The sequence below is a fragment of the Platalea leucorodia genome, assembly GCF_965183815.1.
Source record: "Platalea leucorodia genome assembly, chromosome: 8".
In the NCBI taxonomy this organism is placed as follows: domain Eukaryota; kingdom Metazoa; phylum Chordata; class Aves; order Pelecaniformes; family Threskiornithidae; genus Platalea; species Platalea leucorodia.
The window spans coordinates 46,830,186-46,854,009 of record NC_138830.1 but is presented as its reverse complement, the minus strand read 5'-3'; the positions used below and the strand labels follow the sequence as shown (position 1 = coordinate 46,854,009).

At 49.9% G+C, this 23,824-nt stretch overlaps 1 protein-coding gene across 1 annotated transcript in view; it reads left to right on the top strand.

Annotated features, from left to right (window-relative positions):
- Positions 1-7,372: 7,372 nt before the first annotated feature.
- WTIP (WT1 interacting protein) overlaps positions 7,373-23,824 on the top strand; it is an 84,964-nt gene continuing 68,512 nt past the window's right edge. The window contains exon 1 of the mRNA XM_082320895.1: positions 7,373-9,103. Coding sequence (XP_082177021.1) covers positions 7,627-9,103 — 1,477 coding nt within the window. The 5' untranslated portion in view covers positions 7,373-7,626. The remainder of the gene's footprint in view (positions 9,104-23,824) is intronic.

The window sequence follows — 23,824 nt, the reverse complement described above, 5'->3', positions numbered from 1 at the left end:
GAATTTGAGTGCCATCTATGAAAAGGACAAGAAAAATAGTGGAATACTTTAGCGTAGCTGAATGCAGCTGAGAGTTTATCTAGTATTTGTCTTTGTATGCTGTTAGTTCAATATCCCTCTTCTGCAGTGGAGCATGGAAAGGCATATTGACCACCATCGACATACAACAGTTAACTAGAGATTCATTAAGCTGCTCTGACTTATGGTGAAGAAATTTGTAATGACTTTCCCACGATATTATTGTTAAAAAAAAAAAAAAAGGCAGAAGTGCAACCTATCTGATTCTCAAGGCATCTCAAGAATCGCCCTTAAGGGGCGACGGATAACCATTTGGGAGAAAGAACTTTTGGGGCCGGGATGACGGACAGCCTTGTACCAGCCCAGCCCATTTCCTAAAGAGCAACTTTAACCCGCAGATAACCATTTCATGTTTGCAGTAGTTCTAGGTGACATTTTAATTTTACTTTATGAAATCATTTCACTGTTGAACTCTGAGAGAGATGCACACTTTCCTGGCCTGCTGACTCTGACAGCTGGCAAGCTGTGCCATTTCCAGTTCTGACCTTTACGACAAAGACCTCTTGCTAACCATTTATTAGACCCCAGAAGATAAAACAGGCTTGTGTTCAGTTCGTATATACCATTGATATTATCCACTTCAAGCCTTATCTCTACTGCCCCAAAATTGTAAAATTGGATTAGAAAACTGAATAAACATTGAATTAAAGAAAATAAATTTGGTTTTGCCCTGCGTTCTGTTTCTGTGCCTATAGGTAGAGAGATTTTCTTTCTTCTCTTTCCAGGTATAAGGACAAGAAGCCTTCAGTTTTGTACATCTAAAATACTGAACGTGCAAGAAAGCAGAAACTTGGATCAAAGTAATACAACAAATCTTACACAAGTCAGTCATCTGTGTTTTGCTTGCCTGAGATTATTTCTGGGCTAGTGTCTAAGCAGAATGATCACAGAGAACATCCACCTACAGACAAAGCAATAGGAGGGGGAGGCAATTTAGTGCTTTGATTTGGAGGCCTTGATTCTTCTTTAAGGGAGGAATGGGATGAAGTAAATAAATGTACTCCTAGATATAGCTTGATAGCAGTTTATATTACAAAAAGAAAATTGCTGTTTAGATACACGTCATTATCTTTCTCATCAGCATACTCCTTCACTCACATGAGAAAAAGTGAGAAATTTGCAATGATTTCCTAAAGAAGAGATACTTACGGAATTGCTCTGCCAGCCCTCTCCAGCAACATTTGAAGCTACTTGCAAACATTAAGCAATTACATCAGTGATCTCAAAGCTACTGCAATTCTACAAGTAAGTGCCCGTAGATAAGGAGACAGACCCACAGACCTACCTTCTGCGGGAGCACTTAGCCTTTTTAGGTGTGGTACGTACACACCTGCCTGCTGGCGGGTCCGTATGCAAGTCCACATGGGAGTTTGCTGCGTTTTGTGTGTCTAACCAGTGGTAACGGGAGGTAGCAGGAGTGTGCTGGGGAAAAGAGGGCGGCTAAGATACCTAACTAGAAGCTTAGGAAGCTGCTAGGGGCTGTGGATATTACAAAGGGGACAGAGAGAAGGTGTAGGTGGACGTGGGAGAGAATTAACGATGTTGTAGAGGAGGAGTGCCAGAGACGGAGGAGCACTGAGAAGGCTATTGGGGGAGGTAGTGAATACGGTGGGAGGAACCTGGAGGTACTGCGTGGAGTGGCTGAGGGCTGGGGTAAGTCCTGCAGCAGTGGCAGAGCTCTATGGGACAAAGCGGGTGACAGGCCGGCAGCATTGCTGGGGATTTGGAGAGGAGGTTACAAGCTGGAGAATGCAAAGGATGCAGAATACAGACCTGTAGGAGCCCGGCCTTCATTAGTTCCATTGCTTATGGAGCAGCTCTATACTTCCTGCAAATTCGTTTGTTATTTTCACTTGTTGTCTCTATAATACCATTTTATATGGAAAATACCATGAAATGTAAATGTAATTGGTGTTCTCAACAAACTAATGTCCTCTTTCTTCTAAAATGATCCTGCTCATCATAGCTGAAGTGTGTTGTATTGCCAGGTCAGGAGGTCAGTGCCCATAGCCTGCCTCGTTTATCAAATGGGTATAAAGAGGCGCATACAGTCAGTCTGATACTTTTCACCAGCAGAGGACAGGGGGGCAGGTGTATAGCGGTCTGGCCCTCGCGCAGTGGTTCTATTTTTTATTAAATGCACTAATGCTATCTGATTTCTTTGCCGAATGATGGTTTGCAGTATTGTAATCAGAGCTTTCTTTTTATCACGTCAAGATAAATTTTAGCTTTCTAGAGTCCCAAGTTTGCTTTTATATTTCCAAGTCTCTGAAATAACAAGCTATATAACCTAAGACCTCCTTAAAAGTACTAAGTGGGTGCACTGGTAACTGAGCTGGCCAACTAAATAATGTATTTACGCAAATGTAGTGGCCGCTATTAAGCTAACTGATTGGGTGTGAATATACAGTGATTATGTCCTGTGGTTGCAAGGAAGTATGACTACGGCCATGTGCAGTCCCCGAAGTCTGAGCCCATAAACTGCTTTGGCCAGAAGTGTTATTATCTGAAATATGTCAGAGAAGTGCAAGATGAAACTATAAAAGAAATAAGATACATAAATGGTGTATTAATCGTAAGTGCTTGGACATATGTTGTCTGCCTAACCCAGCACGTTCACAAAGTGCCTGTTGTGACTGGAATTCTACAGGGTCTGTCCCAAGTTAGATTTGTGCAGCACGGTGAATAGCTGCATTTGTAATGAATAACAAGAATGTAAAAAATGTTAAATAGTGTTTTATTGCAGATTTAGAATGAGAAATGACCTGTAAGCCTGCAGAGTGGTGTTAGGCAAAAATATTTTAAATAGTTGTGCCTAGCAGAGGTAGCCATTCAAATACAATGTGTTCTGTCTACCAGAAGATGGTGCCGTAAAACACATTCAATAATTTCAATTTTTAAAAGCCGTGATCAACTGCAAATGAGTATTTTTAAAAACACATCAGAGCAAGGTGATTTACAAACTAATCACCCAAGTCCAAAAACATACTAATATCCAAACTTCAGATTCCAAAAGCTTGCTTATACTTAAAGGTATCACAACACAAATTAACATACAGGACCCAAACAAGCAAAACAAAGCAATATCAAACACAGTACAGCTACCACTTTGAAGAAAATAAAAAGTTCAGTCCCCCCTCCCAAAATAAAAACATTCCTCAGCATAATTTTTGTATGAATTTCACAAGTTTTTTGGTGTTTTTGTTTTGTTTTGTTTTTTGTTTTTTAATCAGGCTTAAAACAGACCAGAGAAAAAGAATAATCATTACATTCCTCCCCAAGAAACCAATCAATTTTAAAACTGGAAGTCAGAACAGTAAATCCCTGAAAAATAGTAAGTCTTTCTTTACCTTGCAGACTTCAATGTATCATTTCATTGTTTTCTTATTGTTGGAGACAAGAAGGGAAATTGCAAAAAAATGAGGCAGCATCCAATTCAATAAGCAAATCTGTGGAGCAGCTTCAAATTGTTAAATTGATAAAGTGAGACAAAGAACTCCCTCCTGCATTGTGTCAGTAAACCCCCGTCTGATAAAACATACACCGCAACACAGGTCAGCGGGGTTTCTGCCATTGTCTTCAACAGGGCTAAAGTTTCACCCGTGAATCCTTACATTTACAGATTCTCTGCTTTGTTGGTAATAAACTGTTTGCGACTCAGGGAGACAAAACCCCCAGCCGACCATCAGGTCCCCCTGCCTCTTGGCATGGGCAGCATTTCCTTGAAGGCACTGGCAATTAGAAGAAACGGGAGCGCGCTGCCTGTGAGGCCCAGCCAGCTGATATTCACAGATCAATAACTCCACCTGGCTTTTTTGCTCCCTTTAAGTCTTAGACAAAGGAGTTTATTTAACAGAAGCAGCTGGCTTTCCTTAATATCTGATTTACTGATATAACTTAAAATCAGGTGTCAGGATTACCACGACAAATTAAGAAATGAAGTTCAGCTTTTATAATACTCCGTGACAGCTCTTGTGCTCTTAGTTGTACAAGTCTTTTGCAATATATACATTTTACTGCTGATTGTTAAAATTAAGCAAATACATTTAAAATAAAGTGGGCAGAAAAACATGTCAGGATTGTCAAGCTGTAATTGCCTAGTACTTTGGGTTTTCTTGTATATAACAGTAAGGAGAATGATGGGGCTACTTATTACAGCAACAGCAGCTTTAAGTCTACACTTTACTTGCACAGCCCAGCACATATGGTCCTCTGTGAGAAATGCAGCAGTGCTTGAGTGTGCTATGCACCACTGCAAACATATTTATTTCACCCATGTGGGCTACATCTGTGGCTACAATGTGGATAAATGTTATGTTCGTTGTGTGTATGACAGAAGGACGATTTACTGGGGAAGAGCGGGTCTGTAGTATTGCCCCTGCAGCAGGGCTGGGACGGGAACGCTGCAGGGATACGCTGGACCAGGGCTGCAGCAGGCTCGGCTGGGCCTGGCTCTGAGGGTTTGCTTATTGAGCATAAGCTTTCAACAGTGAAAGTAAGTGATTTTTTGTCATTTGATCCACATTGCTTACTAAAAAGGGCTGTTTCCTTAGATTCCCCAGATGCTCTTGGTCCCCAGTGTGTTTTTCCCATGAGTTCATTCTCAACAAAACATGTGCTTTAACGACTTACGTACCAAGAGGCTTTCCGTAGAAACTTGCTACCTGCTGGCGGCAGAAGCAGTATAGAACTGGTTGCCTCAAAAGGCGGAACAAGGGCAGATTTGTGGCTCAGAAGGACAGAGCTACAGGAGGACAACAAGCTCCTGCTGTAGCTTACGCTTTTGACTTCACACAGTATCAGCTCTGCAGTTCTACTGTAAAGACAGCTGCTCAAAATGCTTCCTTGCATGAGCACACAGGCAGGGCCTTCCAGTATGTCCTACCTACTCTGATAGATTAATAGTAAAGTTATCTAATATAGCGTAAACTAATTCTCCTTTACATGTGCTCTGATGGACCGAGTTCCCAGGTTGTCCGTGAGCCTCTCCTAGTTTCTCAGGAAGACAACCTTATAAAGAGGGGCAGTAAGCAGTTCAAAGCCAGTAGCAGGATAGAACATCCTCGTACAGGCCCCAGGAACGACTGAAGAAGGAGCTCTGCACTGGTGCACTCGAAGGCACCACCCCTGCGACACCCACAGCCCCAAACGCACTTTGTGCAGGACTCCCAGGTGGGGCAGATGAGGGCTCAAGTTAACGGTGATTTCCACGTGCTCTGTGGAAGGAACCCTCTTTGTTCGTGGCAGGTACGTGTACACGCTACGTGGCTAACAGCACAGTTTGTGTCTTTGCTGACAGCTTTACGAGAAAGTCCAAGGCTTGAATGGGATGGGGACTTGAACTGCTGCTTGGATCCCACTCAGCGCCCTGGCGCATTTGCTGGGCAGCTTCTGCTGCTGACGCCGCGGGCCCGCGCTGCGTGTGTGGGAGCACCAGGACGCACAACTGCAAGAGGTGCTTTCGACCATCACGCTCCTGCAGACTGGAGGTGAAATGTAACTTGCTCCGCAAATGGTAAGCTGCAGAAGCATGTGGCAACAGCTTGTTTAGGAGACGGGCAAAAAGTGTAACGAAAGATGTGAACATGCATTAGAAAAGAGCACTTGACTCCCAGGATTGGTTGTGTTTGCACGCGTATGTTCATATTGGCAGTGGACCACCTCTCCCATGTCTAACAGATTCACTTTTCAGGTCTTGCTCTGCACATTTCCATAGTTTGTTGGATTTTTTTTTGCTTGCCACCCCTGCACACACACACAAACAGATCGCCAGTCAGTTGCCCTCCACAGCTGGGGACATTTTTGAGTACACAGTTGCTTTTAATGTTTAATTAGGGATGATAACAGGATAAAATGTTCTTGGCATGGCAGAGTACCTACAGCTCAGACTTGCAACATATTTCTCTCCTGGCGGGGTGCTCAGCACCCAGCAGTGCAAGGACACCGCTCAGGTACCTATTGTTAGGGCTTCACCAGCTTTTCTGCTGTCAACATAAGTGATCGTCAGGCATTTGCAGCTTAGTTGCAAAAAAATTAACTGTAGGCTACGGTTTAGTATCGGAGGTCTCAGTTTCATAGGCTTTTTGGAGATGTTGTTTTCTGACAGCCTTTTTCGTGTGTATACATGTGTAAATGGCAAGCAGTGCTGGGTCTTGTGTGTTACTGGATCAACAAATGAAGCTCTTGCAAAGTTACGCAGATAGCAGCACACCTTTTTAAACTCGTGTCAATTCATAGATTGCTTTAGGCCACAATATGTTTATCATGTGTCTTAGTACTGCTTTTTTTTTTTTTTTCTTTTAAGGCTAAATAACTAACTGCAAATAACGATCAGCTGCTGCGCTAAAGCACAGGTCCGTTCAGCGGCGGCACCTGGCCGGCTCGGGGGATTCCGCACAGGTGCGAGTCGTTCGCAGCAGCGGGGCTGGCCGGTGCCCCGGCCACCGCAGGCACCACCGCGATGCCGGTGTTCGACCCGGCGCTCCGGGCCGCAGCCCCGGCAGGAGGGCGGGCGAGAGCTGCCCCTTCCCGCGGCGGGACGAGGCCGCGGGTCCCGCCGGGAAGTTCCAGTCAGGGTCGGGAGCGGCGGAGCCCCCCCGGAAGGCGGGAACCCCGGGCGGCCGTTCGCCGCCTGCCTGCCTCCCTGACAGACCCCTCCGTGCACGGCGTCCCTCAGGGCGCTCCGCCGAGCCCCCGCGCGGGGACTCTCCTCGGCCCCCAGCTTCCCGCCCGGCGGCGGCGGCCCGCGGCGCGGTGACAGCCCCGCCGCCTCCCGGTCCGCGGCGAGCAGCGGCACCGCCCGCCCGCCGGCCCCGGGCAGGGCTCGGCGAGCGCCGGCCGAGGAGGAGAGCGGGCGGCGCGGAGGGGAGCCGCCGGCCCCGCCGCCGAGCAGCGCCGCGGCCGCCCTCTCCCTGACTGACTCGGTGAAAATCATTGTTTGGCTCCGGCATTAACTACATTCCAGCGGGACGCAGCGCCCAGTCTCCTTCCTCGCATTCCTGCCCCACACAAAGGAGTCCCTGCCTCGCCGCGCCCCGCGCTCCGCTCGCCGCGCCGCAAAGCCCCTCCGGGCCGGCCGCCGCCTTCGCCCCCCGCCCGGGGGTGCGGGCCGGGCCGCGGCCCCGCCGCGGGGCGGCCGGCCGGGGGCGGCGGGGGCAGGGAGCCGCCGAGCGCAAATTCCTCCGCGCCGCGCGCCATTGACTGGACCGAGCAACTTATTTAAGGCTGGAAAGTGACACAGAGGCTCCTCGCCTCCGCTCGCCGCGCTCCGCCGGGCAGCCCGGCCGCACCGAGCCCAGCGCTGCGGCGCGGGGATGCCGCCGAGGTGACTGCCGCCCCGCCCGGTCGCCGCCGAGCAGCCCTCCGGAGAGGAGCCGCGTCCCGCCGCTGCCCCGCCAGGACCGCGTGAAGGGGCTTTCTTTTGGGGTGTTTTGGGGTTTTTTTGGGGCTTCCCCCCCCCCCCCCCCCTTTTCTTTCTCTGCTCTGGGCTGTGCTTTCGTGGAGTTCGCCGTCCCTCCCCCGCCCCGCGCCGCCGGGCTCCGGCCGAGCATGGATAAGTACGAGGAGGACATGGCACTGAAGGCCACCAAGTTCATGGAGGATCTGTCCCTCTACGAGCCCTGCCCGGAGGCTCCGTACGGCCGGGGCGGCCGCCGGGACCTGGCGCTGCACCCCGACCTGGAGGAGACCAAGCGGGTCATCGCCGCCCACATGACGGCGGAGCAGCGAGGCCGGAAGATGAACGGCACCGCCGCGCCGCCGCCGCCCGCCGAAGCCTTCCCCGCCGCCGCCCCCTGCGGCAAAGCCTACCCGCCCGCCGCGCCGGCCGCCCCGCTCCGCGCCGCCAACGGCCGCGCCGCCGCCGAGCCGCCGCCGGCCGCGGGGCCGCCGTGCTGCGAGGAGGGGCTGTGCACCCGCTCCGAGGTGGCGCTGCCCTGCTACAGCGGCTTCGCCGACAAGGGCAAGCGCTACTCGGCCGAGGGCTACCGCTACGCCGCGGGCAGCGCCTACGAGGGCGGCTACGTGGCCAAGGGCGGCGGGCGGGCGGCCGGCGGCCCGGACGGCAAGTACGGCGCCGCCAGCCCGCGGGCCAGCCTGGCCGCCTCCTCGCCGGGCCCCGCCGCCGAGCACGGCAAGTTCTCCAGCCCGCGCTCCAGCCTGGGCGGCGCGGCCGCGCTGCCCTACGAGAAGTTCTCCAGCCCCCGCTCCAGCCTGGTGGTGCCCGGCCAGGAGAAGTACGGCAGCCCCCGCGCCAGCCTGGTGCAGTACGACGGGGCCGCCCTCAGCCCCCGCTCCAGCTACGCCAGCACGGCCAGCGACACCAGCAAGCACTCCAGCCCCCGCGCCAGCCTCACCAGCTACGACGGCGGCGGCGGCGGCAGCAAGCCCAGCAGCAACCGCACCAGCGGCATCAGCATGGGCTACGACCAGCGCCACGCCAGCCCCCGCTCCAGCACCGCCAGCCAGTACTCCTGCACCACCAGCCCCCGCTCCAGCTACTCGGACTCCAGGTACGGCCCGCCGGGCAGCGCCGAGCCGGAGGGGGCGGGCGGCGCCGGGCTCGCCCTGGCCAGCCCCCGCTCCAGCCTCTGCGGCCCCGAGGGCCGCGGCGCGGCGGGCGCCGCCGTGGTCAGCCCCCGCTCCAGCATCTCCAGCCAGAGCTCGCGGAGCTCCCGCGGCTCCATGAGCGCCTACCCCGAGCTGCAGCTGCCCTCGCCCCGCTCCTCGCTGCTGGGGCCCGGCCTACAGGAGGACGGCGCCGTGCCCGAGCTGGGGGACGTCTACCACAAGATCTATGCCCAGTCCCCGCCGCGGCACGACCAGCAGCACCCGGCCGCCCCCGAGGCGGCGCCCCCCTACGCCTACAGCCCGACCAAAGGCTCCGCTTCGGCCCCCAAATTCAAGCTCCCCTACCAGGTGACGCCGTGCCGGGAGAGCGGCCCCAGCCAGGCGGAGAGGCGGCTGGAGGCCCTGACGCTGGAGCTGGAGAAGGAGCTGGAGATGCACATGAAGAAGGAGTACTTCGGTGAGTGGGCTGCTGGAGGGGGCGAGCGGCTGGGGGGCGGCGGTGTGCGGGGCCTGCCCGGACCCGGGGGGTTTGGCTGCGGAGAAGGCGGGTGTGTGATGCCCGGGGCTGCGCTGGACGAGGTGCCTGCTCAAGTCCCGTAGCGCCACAAAGGCGGTTCATCTAACTGGTGTCAGAAGCGCTTGCACCATAGCTTGTGCCTGGTGCTTGACCTCTCTGCCGTCTATTCCGTACGCTGTTTGCCGGGGTGCGTGGTGCTTCCCCTTCCACGTGCGGATGGGAGACTTGGCTGAGGTGTTAGAGAAGCTGTTGGGGCTCACGGTGACCCTCTTCACTGATAACCTCCAGCATCCCTGAGGCTGTGGCGTTTGTGGTCGTGCTCTCAGGCCGTCTGTGATAACTTCTGTAGATGATGAGTGTGGCTGGTGAAGCAATTTTTAGTGCCTCCTTCAATAAAATCTTTGTGCTAGATTAGAGTGCCTGTGGGAGCCCTAGTGTTGTTTCTGCGCCTTGAGGCCTTGCAGGGTCTGCTCAGCACGCAAGGCTGGCAGGGGTCGGTGTCATGCCTGGGAGAGGAGAGCCCTCTGTCCCTGCTGAGGCTACATCAGCCTGTTGGCCGTCTCCTGAATTTCTGTTGAGCCTTTATAGAACAAAAGTAACTTCTCGAAATGAGTGAACACATTTTGTAGTCACACAAGTTAGGATTAAGCTCCGCTGTCTTTCTTACTTTGTACTGGGTGGAAAAGGCCAAAATGCCTTTGAAAGATGATCCTGGAGCATGTAAATGCTGCCGTGTTTCTCCCGCACTGGGGACTGTGGATGAGCTGGGCAGCCCTCAGGAGCCGTTTGTTCCCTGCTGGAACGAGGAGTGAGGGCTCTCGCATAGGAGCTCCCAGCAGGGGAGGGAGAAGAGGCCTCGGAAGATGCGGGGTTGTGGATGAGCCAGCCCTCATCTGTGGCCTCTGAGGGGACAGTTATCTCTGCCCCTTCGTGTGCTGCCTGGGCGCAGGCTCCCTGGTGGTGTGTGATTTCTAACAGACACGAGCATTGCTGAGGATGGAGACATGCATTACCTTGGTCGCTGATTTAAACACGAGGATTCAGACTGCTTTTGGCACAGCATTAGTGTTCTCTGCATGGAAAGGAGGAGTTGTAGGGCTCCTTGCAAGTGTCTGCAAGATGCTTGTAGTGAGACAGACCTGTGCTGATCGGCGGAGGTAGCTGAGCGAGCAGTACCCTCTCCTACCAGGAAAACTTTTCTGTGCGCTGCAGTGGCGTAGTTTCTACAAACTCTTGTGCCCAGACAGAGGAAGCTGAATGCAGTGCTTACTGCCTCCCTCCATCCCATCTGGGGCTGATAAGAAAGCTGATGGTCCCCCACCGCATCCTTTGCGGGGCCTGGCACCTGGCGTGGTACTCCTCACCAGCTGAGCTACTCCAGCTGAGGACAATAATGATTCACTTCTGAGTAGCTGCAGAAGCTGGGTGGGAGGGCTTGTTAACACACTAACTGCAATAAATGTTGCCTTCAAAATTTCTGTGGTATACAGTGAGAGATTGAGAAATAAGATGCATTCAGAGTAAGAAACAAGTTACAGCTGTCCTGAGCCTCTGAGAGGTGTTTCCAGTGGCCAGGGAAGCTGGGTGTGCGATCGGGGACTCCAGGAGCAGCCCTGGGGAATCTGTTGTGAGTGGGTTTTTCTTATTTATAAGAATTTGCCTGTTGCAAGTGTCACTACTTGCAGGTATATTCTGTAGCAACGTGTTGCAGCATGCCCTATACCTCAGCAGACACATCCTATGTAGGATCAGCAGTAAGCTTGCGCCTTTATGCCTAGAGAGTGTACGTACCGGCTGCTCTGTAGGGATTTGTTGTAGCAGCGCAAAGAAGCACTGCTGTGACTTGCACCCTGGAAGCAGATGAAACCCAGAAAACTGGGGTGCTTTAAAAGAGAAAGTTGATTTCTGTGGGTTGTTGAGGTTTTGGTAAATCCTTGTGAGCTTGATCCCGCATTTCTGGTTCACATCACCCGTGGAGGCGAATGCTGAGCTTCAGCTGAGCAAGCGAACCAGTGGTTGGCAGGGACGATCACAGGCTGATGGGTCAGAGACAAGGAGGGCAAGAACAGGGTGGGGAGGAGTCTGCTATTTGGTTCGACTTACCTGAGAGGGTCTTAAACAAGGTTGATAAAGGGAAGCAAGGAGAAATGCATTGATTTGGGTAGCAGCTCGCACGTACCACAGCTGAAGTCTTTGCTTACGCATTCGCTGCCTTAGCGCTGGTGCCTGGCACACTCCAAAGGCAGTTGCGGAGTGCTCTGTGATGCCCGTGGAGAACAGAAGTGTTGAGCCAGTAGTCTAACAAGGTAGAGGGAACAGAGGAGATGGTTTAGTACTCCTTGATTAGATGAACTCAATTGTCTAGTGAGTCAATGCTTATATGAGGACACTGGTAATTTTACTATGTTCTGGCCCCCCCACCCCCCAAGAAGAAAAATTTGAAAAATTGAGCAGTGTGTTATTTTGAAACTGAGGTCAAGCAACTAACCAGTCCTATTTGGAGGAGCAACAACTCTACCCTGCCTTCATTCTGTTTGTGGGTCAGTTTGTCTGAGTGTTCCCCTAACCACGCTTGTGCTGGCAGTCCCTGGCTGCTCTCCCACACCACACTGCTCCACTTCAGGAGGAACCTGTAGTCTGGGGCAGACACGTACATGATGGAGGACACGTGCAGGGTCTGAGCATCTGGAAGGTGCCAAGGGGGCCAAGCAGCGTGCAGCTCAGCAGGTCTAGGGGACTGACAGCCATCTCTGCCCGTTCTGGTGTGAGTGGCTCTGAGCAGCGCTGTGCTGGGAGCTTGGCTTTCCTGCCTCACCTTCTCCATCCTCCCCTTTCTTCTGGCAGGCTTCAGTGCATCTGTAGAGAGAAGGAAAACGCCCTTCCGCAGTTGATTTAATCCGACTGAAGATGACAGTGCTGCAAAAGGAGTGCTCTGCATCTGCCCTACCCCCCATTGCACAGCTGAGAGGTAGCACCCTGCCACTTCCAAGTGCTCCCACCAGCACATTGCAGCCACATGCGCTCACTGATCTTAGAGAAAATGATGCCTGCAGAGAAGGAAGGGGAGAGGGAGGGTTGTTTTGGGCTGGATTGGTGAGCTGCTCCAGTTCATCCCTGTCGATGAGGTGGCTGGAGCTGACGCAAGGGAGAGGGTGCAGACAGAGGGCTCTGGGAGGCTGAGACCATTCCTTTGGCAGCAGCCTGCAGTTGGATTGGGTAAAGCTGTGAGACTTCATTCCCTTGTAGCTGCTTCCTATGCAACCCATGCCCAAACTGCTTCATCCTCAACCCACTGAGACCCCCTGTCTGTCCCTTGTCAAGGTACCAGCAGTTCAGTAAACGTGCTCGGTTTAGTGGCAGATGCTGAGAAAAGAGGTAATAAAAAAGTGCTTTCACTCACTTTCATAACTGTTCTCAGCTGAGCATTCGTATGTGATGAGGTGAATTGTCAAAGTTGTGTTTCAAGGATGTTTTAAATTGAATGTGCATCCTGAGGTGTCAACAAGACATTTGTGGGTGTTGGAAAGTTATTGTCTCAGGCGCTGGCTTGAATTCTATTTACTTTGCAGCATTCTTCAGTCTGATGTCTAGGTGTTGAAAAAGACAGTTTAAGGCAAAAACTGGATTCTGGTATGCTCATCCAAGTCGAAGCAGTCCTTGTGGGACTGACTGTAAACCTACGGCTTGCCACCTACTGGGCAGGGAACTGTCATCGTGTTGAACAGTCATGCTGATTTGGCTGTTGTTTTTGAAAAAGATCTCTCTTTATGTCCTGTAGCTCTGCTGGTGTGCTGTCAGAAATGGAAGGAGACTCGATGGAAGGGTGCAGGCAGCAATCTTGCGCTCCCAGCAGCCCCTGCTGTGCTATAGCCGTCACCCAACAAGGGCTGTCTGCTCATCTTGGTCAGGGTGGTGGGATCCAGTGCAAGAAGTGACTTAATTACCTCACTGTCTTGAACTAAAGAGGAGATGGAAAAGGCACCATGAGACTAGGGAGGCGGGGGGAGTGCAGATTGTTTCCTGCCTGTGCAAAGTCTAGAGAGAGACAAACAAGTTTGCAATCTTGCTGGCATCCTTTGGCACCACTGTGCGGTGCCCTTTGTGAAGGTGCTTTTCCCCATCTCTGCATGCCAAGTGTCTTCCCTGCCCCTTGCTGCCACCTCACCCCTCTGTCTCTCATATTTGATGTGCAGAATACAGTAAGTCCATCTCGCATGTGGTACTCCTCAGTGAGAAACAAGCGGTTCCGTCACAGAGAGCTGTCACCTTTCTTGGCTTCCACGGGCACCCTTGACCCTTCTCCACGCTGAGGGAAACAGCCCGTTTCGCAGTACCCTGTAGGAGGTCTACCAAGCAAAGCAGGGGTCGGTTGATGTCTCGGAATGAGACAAAGTCTGGATTCTGTTACTACCTGCAGTCATCTGTCCAGTAAAAGCCTGTTCTTACCCTAGCAGGTAGGCTTGACATTTGAGAGTTCCTGGATCTTTCCAGAAAGCCACCCAGTAGTACCAGCATGTTTTTTGCAGCACCACCAAGAAATGCTGCTGATGACATCCTTTTGAAAAGCCTTTGGCCTGGTAGGTAGGTGAAGGGAAGAAATAGATCCCTAGACCCATCCAAGCCCTTTCTGCCCTTTATGTACGTAGTCACCCATGCAAATCTGTTTCTTTGATTTGAGAAATCCTGCTGGTGTTGCAGGATTGGCTTTTGGGCCCTACAGTGTGCTTGTGAGTTCAGAGTTGTATGTTCATGTTTCTTTTGTGTGTGCAGGTTGATGTGACGGAAGGGTGTATGTACAAGTGAGATCAAAATTAAGACAGGTAACAGTGCTAAGTCCCTAGAAGCTGCATTGCTTAAAGATGATATTTGAAAATGAAACGGAATTTAAGTGAGCTTGCAGTTGGTGACCAGACCAGATATTTGCTAAAGTGTTGTTTTCTGTCTTACGATTTCCTGAAGCTTTCTTTGTGAAATATTAGATCTTTCCCATTTCTGTCAAAATAGAGGTAACTGTTGATATCTCAGTGTTTTTGGAAATAAGCAAAGATTTGTTGTCTGGGAATTACTTTGTATTTCTCTTTATCCAGGCCTAGAAATCCATTTGGCTTTGATAAGCAGTGGAGATCCTTCAGCTTTTGCAGTTGAGGCTGTCCTGTGAAAAATGATTTCTTTTCCACCAGATTTGAGCCTTTAATAGGCAAACATCTAAATAGAAATAAACTTACATGGTGTTGCCTGCTGAAGTGTTCAAACAGGTCATGTACTTCAGAGTTTGGTTTTGCTAATCTCCCAGTTACAGCTGGAAAATATATTGCTGAAACTGATTTGAGAGTGGTCAGCATTTTTTAGCTGAAATGCAAGAAAGCCCTCAAAAATGGGGTCAGAGAAGGGAGGCGTGCGTTCACTGGGGAAGGTGCAGGAAGAGATGCTGGGGTACGTGTGAATTAGCAGTATCCTGGTGGCTTGCAGCTGCCGGGAGCCTGCCCTCCCGTCACTGATCCTACACTGAGACAACAGGCAGCACAGACTGCGTGTGCGTCAAGGGGAGAGCGAATGGTGTGCTGCTGCGTGTGCCTGGGTGCGTGAGAGGGGAGGAAGAGGGGAAGGGAGTGAATGATGGGCTGAATGAGTCAAGAAAATAATGGTAAATAGTGATAGGGGAAGGCTGGAGCTGGAGGGTCATCCAAAGGGAAGAAGAAGTAGGAAGGTGTGGGGGGAGAATGTAGAAAGAATTCAAGACAACGAAGAGGGATGCAAAAAATAAGTGTGATAATACAAGCCAACAGAGCTGGAAAAAAGTCTTTTTTTGTCTGTGGTATGAAATGTTCTGTGAAGGATGTGGGAGTGGTTCTAGATGGCTTCTTGCAGTCCCTGCTAGCCATGCTTGTGAGTCTCCGTGAAGCTGGGAAGTGGTAAACTGTGCCATATGCAATAACAGGAGGGGAGAGATGGGGAATATAAGTGTGTTTATATTTTATTAAGTACTAGATGTACAACTAACATTAAATGGAAATTTGTGCGACTATAATTTGCACCGAAGCACGTTGTGTAGATGGGGACGGCTGCTTTCTTACCTTCAGTTGCAGGAAACTTGACTGTGAATAGGGGTATTATTTGATGGTGAACGTTTTTTGCTTGGTTTTGTTGTTTGTGCTTTTACTCTTGGGTTCTCTCTGCATTGTTCCAAAAGCACTGCATGCAGAGGGGGGGTGGTGACGTCGTGTCACTGCCACGTGTTTTATTAGGGCTACCACAGGTGAGGTTTCTGATACAGAGGTTTGGATGTATAATACAAGAGTTGGCATAGGCGTCTGCACTGCTGTGGTATACTAACTTCTGGTTTAATTGTTACCCTTTCCTGCCGCCTTATGGTTTGGGAAATGTACCCCTTCACCTACGCCTGCGGACATCGTATCTGGTTGCTTTTGCGCCACGGGGTGATGCAGCAGTGTGCCAAGAGGCGGGGAAGGGACGAGCCACCCAGCTCTACGGGTCTGAAGTAAAGGAGATTGTTTACACACAAAATGCGTGCGGAGAAGGAAGTTTCTTTTCCCCTGTTTCAAAGTGTCCGTATCCTTGTGGAAAGGATACTGGTTTGCAAGGGTTGAGTGGAGCCCGTGTTGCAGTTGGCTTTGGTTTGGAGCGTGCTGTGCCCTTGGTGGTCACAGAGCTATGGGGCTGCTGTGTGAAATGCTGAGCAGTTCATTAGATCTGCTAATTTTTTTTTTTAGGGCTCTGTCACGAGCTCCAAGCCAGGTCTGTATTGCATTCCTCAAGTAAGAGGCGCTCAAATTCCCAGAAGTAACATCAGGCTTTTAAACACACCCTTCCCCCTGTGCCCACCCCGCAAAAAACCCCTATCAGGTATGCCCTCTTAAGGGAGTCAGGGAGACATCCTAAGCAAGATTCAAAGTAAAAAACTGTTCCTCTAGTGGAGTTTAACTAGTATTGGCAGCTGTTTACCTAGCCTCTGTGCATGATCGTCCACAAAGATTTATGTGTGCGAATGTCCCAGTTTGATGTTAAATGACGCACTGGAAATTTGTACGCAGTGGCCTGGGAATTGGGACTAAATCATTTAATGGATTCTGTGGCCGCTGTATTTTGCAGAGTAGAAATGTGACCCTGCTGTGAAGGAACAGGTAATTGTCAAAGTAGCTGTAGTTATGTGATTGAAGTTGATGCTTCTTAGTGGAAAATTTCCCTGAAGATGTATCATTTTTATGTTTAAAACATGTAAATGATACAACTTCATGTGTTCCCACTGATGGCTTGGTGGCAGCAGCAAAGATACCAGTCTAGGCTGAAATCCTTAATATCTATGGTTAATAAATTACGATATAAATGTCTCTGTTAGAGCCATGTGGATATTGGATGTTTAGGAAGCCTTCTCAAAGCAAGAGAATTTGCCAAATACTAAAATGGTTATTAAAAAAAGAGGGAAAAAAAAAATCTGGCAAAGTAATTTTCAGGTGTTTAAAAGGGTTGTTCATCAATGGAAAGAAAATATAACAGCAGCAATAAGCCAAACAGTTTTACTAAAACAAAAAAACTTTTGCAGAAGTTCCACAAGCTCTGGGCTTGGCTTGCTACCTACATCATATGTCCTGAAAGCCATCACAGGACAGTGCTTCACGGCACGTTGGCAGAGTTACAGTCTGGGGTTTTCCTCAGCAGCGCCTGGAGCCCCACAGCATTGGAGGGATGTCGTCTTTGTCCCGGACCCAGCTCGGGCACTGGCAGAGGATGTAATCCTGCGGTGCCGTCTGGCGATGGCGGCCTGCCAGCCGGGTGCTTGGGCAGCTGTCCTTGTTGGGGTGAAGGTGGTGGGATCCTGCGGGACCCTGCTCCCCAGGTGTCCCCCCCCCACTGGTGGGAGAGGAGGTGCAGCCACTCCTGTGGTGTTTCAAAGTCTGTGCTTTGTCTCGCAGCCTGCCAAAGTGGAGTGGTTCTGCTGTTGGCATTAGTCATGTCCAAAATAATTTCTTATTCTGTGGCTGGAGAAACTAGGTGTCTCTTAGAGTATAATGTGGTGTTTGATTTTTATGCCCATCCTGGACAAAGTGCCTCCTCTCTGACAGGGCTGGGAATGTATGATATAAAGCAAAACTGAAGAAGCAAAAAGGAAGAAATTCAGGATTGTGCATGGTGTCTGTAAGTTTTATTATGAGCTTAAGGCTCGTTTTGGAGGGCTGTGTTCAACTGCCTGAAAGGTTCAAGTCCTGACAGGACGGCAGTACCTGGGGCTGTGATGTGGAATTGCTTGGAGATGCTCCAGGGGTGTGACGGCTCCCAGGGCTGGCAGCGGGATTCCTGTTGGCTTGTCTGGGAGCAGGACCAGCCTTCGGATCTTAAGAAAATCAGCAGATGTGCTAGTGATCGACCAATAAATGTCAGTATTTGACTGGATTTTTATGTGATTTTTCACTGTGCCTGTGTGGATGCTGTCTCTGAAAGTGGATTTTGTCCCCTTTTTTTTTTTTTTTTTTTTTTACATTGGAGCAGGTATTTCTGTTGTGTGGTATGTTATCTCTTTTGATTAACTTCACTGTGTTGTTTTAACTCCCTATCAGCATAGCCTTGTTTGTTACTGTGCCGTGAGACAGCGGAGCACAAGAAAATGGCCAAGCAAGTCGTATATCTCTTCCAGCTGGAGTATTTCACATTGTCTGAAACTTCATTCCTTGTTTTTTGGAGCAGTTTTACTAAATCTCTAATGTCACATTTATGTGTTCCAGCAAACTTCTAAGAAAAGGCCTATGACTCATTAAAGAAAAAGCCCCAGCACCCCAGAGCACAAACACTCATTTAATGCTCAGCTGAGAACTACTGTGCATATAAAACGTGTAAGAGCTTCCACAGGGGGACTCAGCTGGGGGTAAGGATTTATCGCTAGTGACACCTATTTCCAAATTTGAGATGCTGGAAAAGTTCCTCTCCGCAGGTTTTGCACAAAAACCTGTAGGCAGTTGGGTTTAAACCTCTGTGATCCCGTGTTGCTGGGGTTGTGGTGGTGCCTGCGTGCTGACAAGTGCAGCTCAGCCGTCATCTCGCCCAGCGTGGTTGCAAGCCCGGACCCTCCCTGCCGCTGAGAGAAGAGGGCAACAGTGGCAGCTAGTGTGTGACTTGGAAGAGGGGGTATATTGGGCTGATTTAGTTGGTGCTGCCTGTTGGGGTTGGGCTGGCGCGGCATCTGCTGATGGGTGCAGCACGCTGCCTGCACACTGCGGGAATGCTTAGAGTTTTCCCTGTGATGAGGTTTTGGGAGCTGAGGTACCTAACAGAGAACTGAGTTCCTTGAAGTGCCAGGCATGAGAAGTCAAATGACTTTGAAGAAGGATGTGATTGGGTTGGTTCAACAAGGCTCAGTGCCGGGTCCTGCACTTGGGTCACAACAACCCCATGCAATGCTACAGGCTTGGGGAGGAGTGGCTGGAGAGCTGCCTGGTGGAAAAGGCCCTGGGGGTGTTGGTCGACGGCTGCCTGAACATGAGCCAGCAGTGTGCCCAGGTGGCCAAGAGGGCCAATGGCATCCTGGCTTGTATCAGGAATAGTGTGGCCAGCAGGACCAGGGAGGTGACAGTGCCCCTGTACTCGGCACTGGTGAGGCCGCACCTCGAGTACTGTGTTCAGTGTTGGGCCCCTCACTCCAAGAAGGACATTGAGGTGCTGGAGCGTGTCCAGAGAAGGGCAACGAAGCTGGTGAAGGGTCTAGAGCACAAGTCTGGTGAGGAGGGGCTGAGGGAGCTGGGGTTGTTTAGTCTGGAGAAGAGGAGGCTGAGGGGAGACCTTATTGCTCTCTACAGCTACCTGAAAGGAGGTTGTAGCGAGGTGGGGGTCGGTCTCTTCTCCCTAGTAACAGGTGATAGGACGAGAGGAAATGGCCTTAAGCTGCGCCAGGGGAAGTTTAGGTTGGATATTAGGAAAAACTTCTTCCCCGAAAGGGCAGTCAGGCACTGGAAGAGGCTGCCCACTTGGTTGAGTCTCCATCCCTGGAGGTATTGAGAAGATGGGTAGATGTGGTGCTTAGGGACATGGTTTAGTGGTGGGGTTGGCAGTGCTAGGTTAACGGTTGGGCTTGATGATCTTAAAGGTCTTTTCCAACCTAAACAATTCTATGATTCTGTGAATAACAACACAAATACTTAAGGCCAGATTTGGGGGAGATGGTTAATTCTGAAGTCTGTAGTTGCAGGCAGCAGCAATGAAATGCATCTGGCTTGCTGTGAGGGTTAATGTGTGTATTTGTGAATATTGGGAGAAGTGCAGGGAAGGCAATGTGCAAATACAAAGAATATTAATACCACATATTGTTATGAAATAGCTAGGGAGTGTATCAAATGGACAACGAAGAGGCATTTGATAGGTTACAAAAGGTCATATCCAGCCATATACCATTGCTTTTTTAAGAATTTGGCTGAACAAGGCTCATTTCAGTTCAGAACATGTTTATAGTTTTTGTGAAAAGTAGATACCGATTGCGGCAGAATTGCTGGGGATTCTCAGATGTTTTCCTGTCCATCCAAACATTTATTTAATTGGTGAACTGTTTCACTTGCGACACCGCAGAACTTCTGGAAAGTGAAAACAAGATGTTTTTTCCCTTTTAATGTGGCCACTTGGAAAAATTGGAAAATTTCAAAGTTAAAAAGAAACGAAAAGCCTAAATGCAGTTTGACAGTTGTGCATATTTAGATGCTCCAGCTCTCTTGGATCATATTTCCTGTGGTCCGCGGAGACCCTGTGGCCTCTCCCAGCCATGGGAAATACCCGTTTGTTCTGGCGGTCATTGCGTAAACCTTTCTTCTGTGCCACGAGCTCGTCCCCAAGCGTATGCAGCGCAGGGAACTGGGATCACGTGAGTAAAGCTCCTGGGCTGGAAGTTGCGTGGTTCTGCTGTGCTTTCTCCATCTCCTTCAGTGTTATCTCTGTGCTGGCAGCCCCAGCCTGTGGGGTTTTGGGGAGCATCAGGTAAGGCCAGTCCTGAACACGAGTCCCTGGTTGGGTCGGTGTGTTGTGTTGTTGAACTTGAAACACAGGGCCAGGCAACTGTTCATGGATGTCTCAAATTTAAATGTGAGTAATTTGAGGTTCATTTTTGTGCATGGACTTTGCATGTGCAAAACTGCAGCATGTGTGCAGGGAGTAGTTGATTGGAAACCTTTGTTAGAAGGGGACTTCTAACAAGGTGGGGAGAAGTATGATTGGTTTTTACTGTAATAAATCAAGTGCTGGCCCGACTGAATTGAGACAGCTGAGGTCTTTGCTGCTGTGGCTTGATTCTGTTTTCCTGGCCTTGCAGATATGACATTGCCTTCAGTAGTGTTAGAGTAGGATCTTGGTTTTGTGTTCTGTCTTTGTTCCTGGTGTGAAATTCCTGCTAAACCCATTTGTTTGGGCCCAATGTTGAATGATTGGAAAATAATCAGTTGGGGAATGGTTCTGAGCAAGACTTTGCCACTTATCCATGGTTTACTCTGCTCAAAAAAGCACACTAGCCCGGCCGTGTGCTGCTGTCTGTTGCCCTGCCTGTTCTTGTCATCGACATGAAACGCAGCAGGATTAGACCCAGGGTCTCTGTGGGCTGTCTCACGTGTCACTCTTCTTTCCACCTCTCTATAACTAAGTTCAAAGAGAATGTTGATTTTTGGTTTTGGTTGGGTTTTTTTTTTTGTTTGTTTGCTTTTTTAAAAAAAGGTAGAAGAAGTGAAAGGTATTGGAGCCCAACATCAAGCTGAGACAAAATGACTGTTTATACCAGGCAGTGGAAAGAGCTGTAATTGGTAAAATGTTGGATCTCTCGATGTTTCTGTCTGTGTTGAGGCAGTTGCCATGCTGTTAATCTTGAGCATCCCAATTCTCAGGTGTAGATGGGGGAAACAGGTAATTCCTCAGGGGACAAGTCAGAAGTTTTGATGAATGGCTAATAACTGTTGCAGCTCTTTTTTTGCCAAGCAGTTATGTGAAAATTGTCTGCAATTGGTGGGTTGCCCATTTTTAATCAAAGCCATGTTTCCCAGATCTAAACACTCAATAGAAAACAGAACTGCGCAACAATCAAGTGTGTTAGAGTTCAGATTTTGAGCTGGTTTGAGAAATAAGCATGTAATTTTCTGAAGTGTAGGTCAGTAGCTGGTCTTCCTAGAAAGTGTGTTGGCTTGTTGTACCTGTTCCTGGCTAGCACAGGGCCGAGCCCTTGCGGTGCAGCCCTATGAGGTAGCAGTGGTTCACAGCAAGCGATGCCCTTGCTTTGGTGGAAAACCACTGTGGTTCAGGTGCAGACCTTAGTGACTTAAATCAGAAAAAAACCCCTCAAGACATCTAAAAATAAAATTCAAACAAGGTATTAACTAATTAAATTTTTATTTAGAAAATGGAACACCTATCTGATAAATCCAGACCTCCCTCATTCATGATAGTCCTGTTTAGGTCACGGAGGCATGTTTGACTTGTTTCTGACAGGTTGGAGTCAACTCTAGTTGTTTTTATTACACCACAGAGATCAGGGAGTAAGTAAATTCACATCTGTGTTTTACACTTGCCATGTTTCTCTGCCTGGCCACCTCTGTACCTCCCAGGACGTATCCACCATGGAGCTGTCGGGTATATGGCTGCTTTGTGCTTCGGCTGTGCGGTTTGCCTGGGAACTTGGTATCTTGACAGATAGACACCAATTTTTTGCAAATTATGATATAAATAACAGCAAGCACGTGGAGTTAATGGTGTGAAGGAGGGCTGTAATGTTCTGTTAAGGCCTGCTGACCTCTTTCAGCTCTTACACAAAGGCAGCTATCGGCACTGAGTTCCGAAGTTGCTCTGCTTGCTCGCAGGAAGAGGCATTGGGTTTATGGAAGATACATGTGAATCCTAGGAAAGCTCTTCATTGCAGAAGCTGGGATCCCACTGTCTTGGGGCACTGAAGTGTCAGTGTGAAGAGACTGGATCCAGGGCCTGAACCTGACTTTTCTGTGCATGTGATTTCGGCAGGGTGGGGTAGAGGTTGTGTCCAGAAGTGGAGTTCTGCATCCTCTGCTTTTCCTCTCCTTGTAGTCTTCTGCCCAGAACAGAAGTCACTTAAAGGTATCAAGACCTAAACCTGGAGGGGATGTAGAGAGCAGAGGAACAGGTATGGACATAGGTGATGCATGTGACACCCGTTGCCTCTGATCTGCAGGCGGTTATAGAGAGCACCCTGACACTGTGTGTGCTGTGAATGCAGTGCTGGGGGCTCTGGGTACTGTTGCCACTTTTTTCCTTTGGTTGCCTTTTTTGCAGCAAAATAATAGGTCCTGCTTATTGATACTTCATGTTTTTTCCTGAAATTCTGGCGGCCATCAGGTGTTGTCTCAGATGCTGTTTTATGAACAATTAGAAAAACATTTGTCGTTTTGCTTGGCCTGGAAGGAGAATCTCCCAGTCTTATTTCTGTATCTTAGTTTTGAGGGAGACATTCCTGTGCAAGGTTGGCTGTGCCATGAGGTGTTGCCTGGTCTTGGAGAGTGGTGCAGGCCTTCCTGGCAGCTGCACAGGCAACACCTGCAAAGCAGGTCACTGCTCAATTCAGAGGCACGAAAAAAAATCAAATCCACAGCAGGTTTGGGCTTGGAGCTTTGAATGCAACACAGGGCAGGTGCAAGGCAAGGTTTGCCCCTTGCTGTAGTTTCTGGCAGGGTGGAGGTGTGGCAATTCACTTGCCAAATCCCACATTGCCCCAGAGCTTCAGAGAGCCGTTGTGCCATGGAGTGGAAGGACTCAGGAGTGCCAAACCACGCTCTTTTAAAAGACAAAACCAAAAAACCTTCCTGACCTATTAGGAAAAGGGGAAGAGAGAAGGGGGTAGCTTGGGTTAGGCTGAACAGCCTTGCATGCTGTGTAAGAGCAAACTGACGTTACTCTTTTGGGAAAAGGCTTTCTCAGCCCCTGTTCCACACCTGGGAGGAATTCAGGCCAGTGAAGAACCAGCCCAGAAAGAGGTGATCCCCAGAGGCTGATTTGCATTTATTCACAAAGAAAATACTTTGAAGATGCTCCAAGTGCACCCTTGGAAATCGGCTTCCTGGTGTGCCAAGTGTGTGAAGCTCTGCCTTTCCCTGCTGCCGCTCTGCTCCCCACCTCGCAGGGGCTTTGCCTGGCTTCCCTGTGGGAGTGGCGACGGGCAGGAGCAGGGAGCAGCGGTGGCTTGGCTCTGGCTGGGCACCTCGTCTCACTTGTGTCCATCTAATTTCTGTAGCTCATGAAAGAAAAAAGAAAAACCAACAGAACAAAACATGCTAGCTCCTGAGCTTAAAGCCAAATCTTGGACTACTTTGTGGGCAGAACTTCCTTTGAAATTACTGGGTGTTTTGCTTGGTTAAAGACTGGCAGATTGGGAAACCCAGTGTTAGATTATTGCAAGGTCAGAGAAAGGGTGCATTGCAAGGTCTGGAGGAAGTACTTTCTTTCGTTTTTTCTGACAAAGTACTCCATGAATAATGAGTATTGGCTTAGAGCTTTTTCATTTCCAAATAGGTTGGTTCACACAGTGTGCCAGTATGGGGAATTTCTAACACTGCTCTGCAAGTAGGACAGCAAGCGGAGGGGCTGCCAAAGGCCACTGCGCCTGGGTCGGAGCAGAGCCGGGGAGTTGTGGACCTGACTGCCCTGTCCACCAGCAGTGCTGCA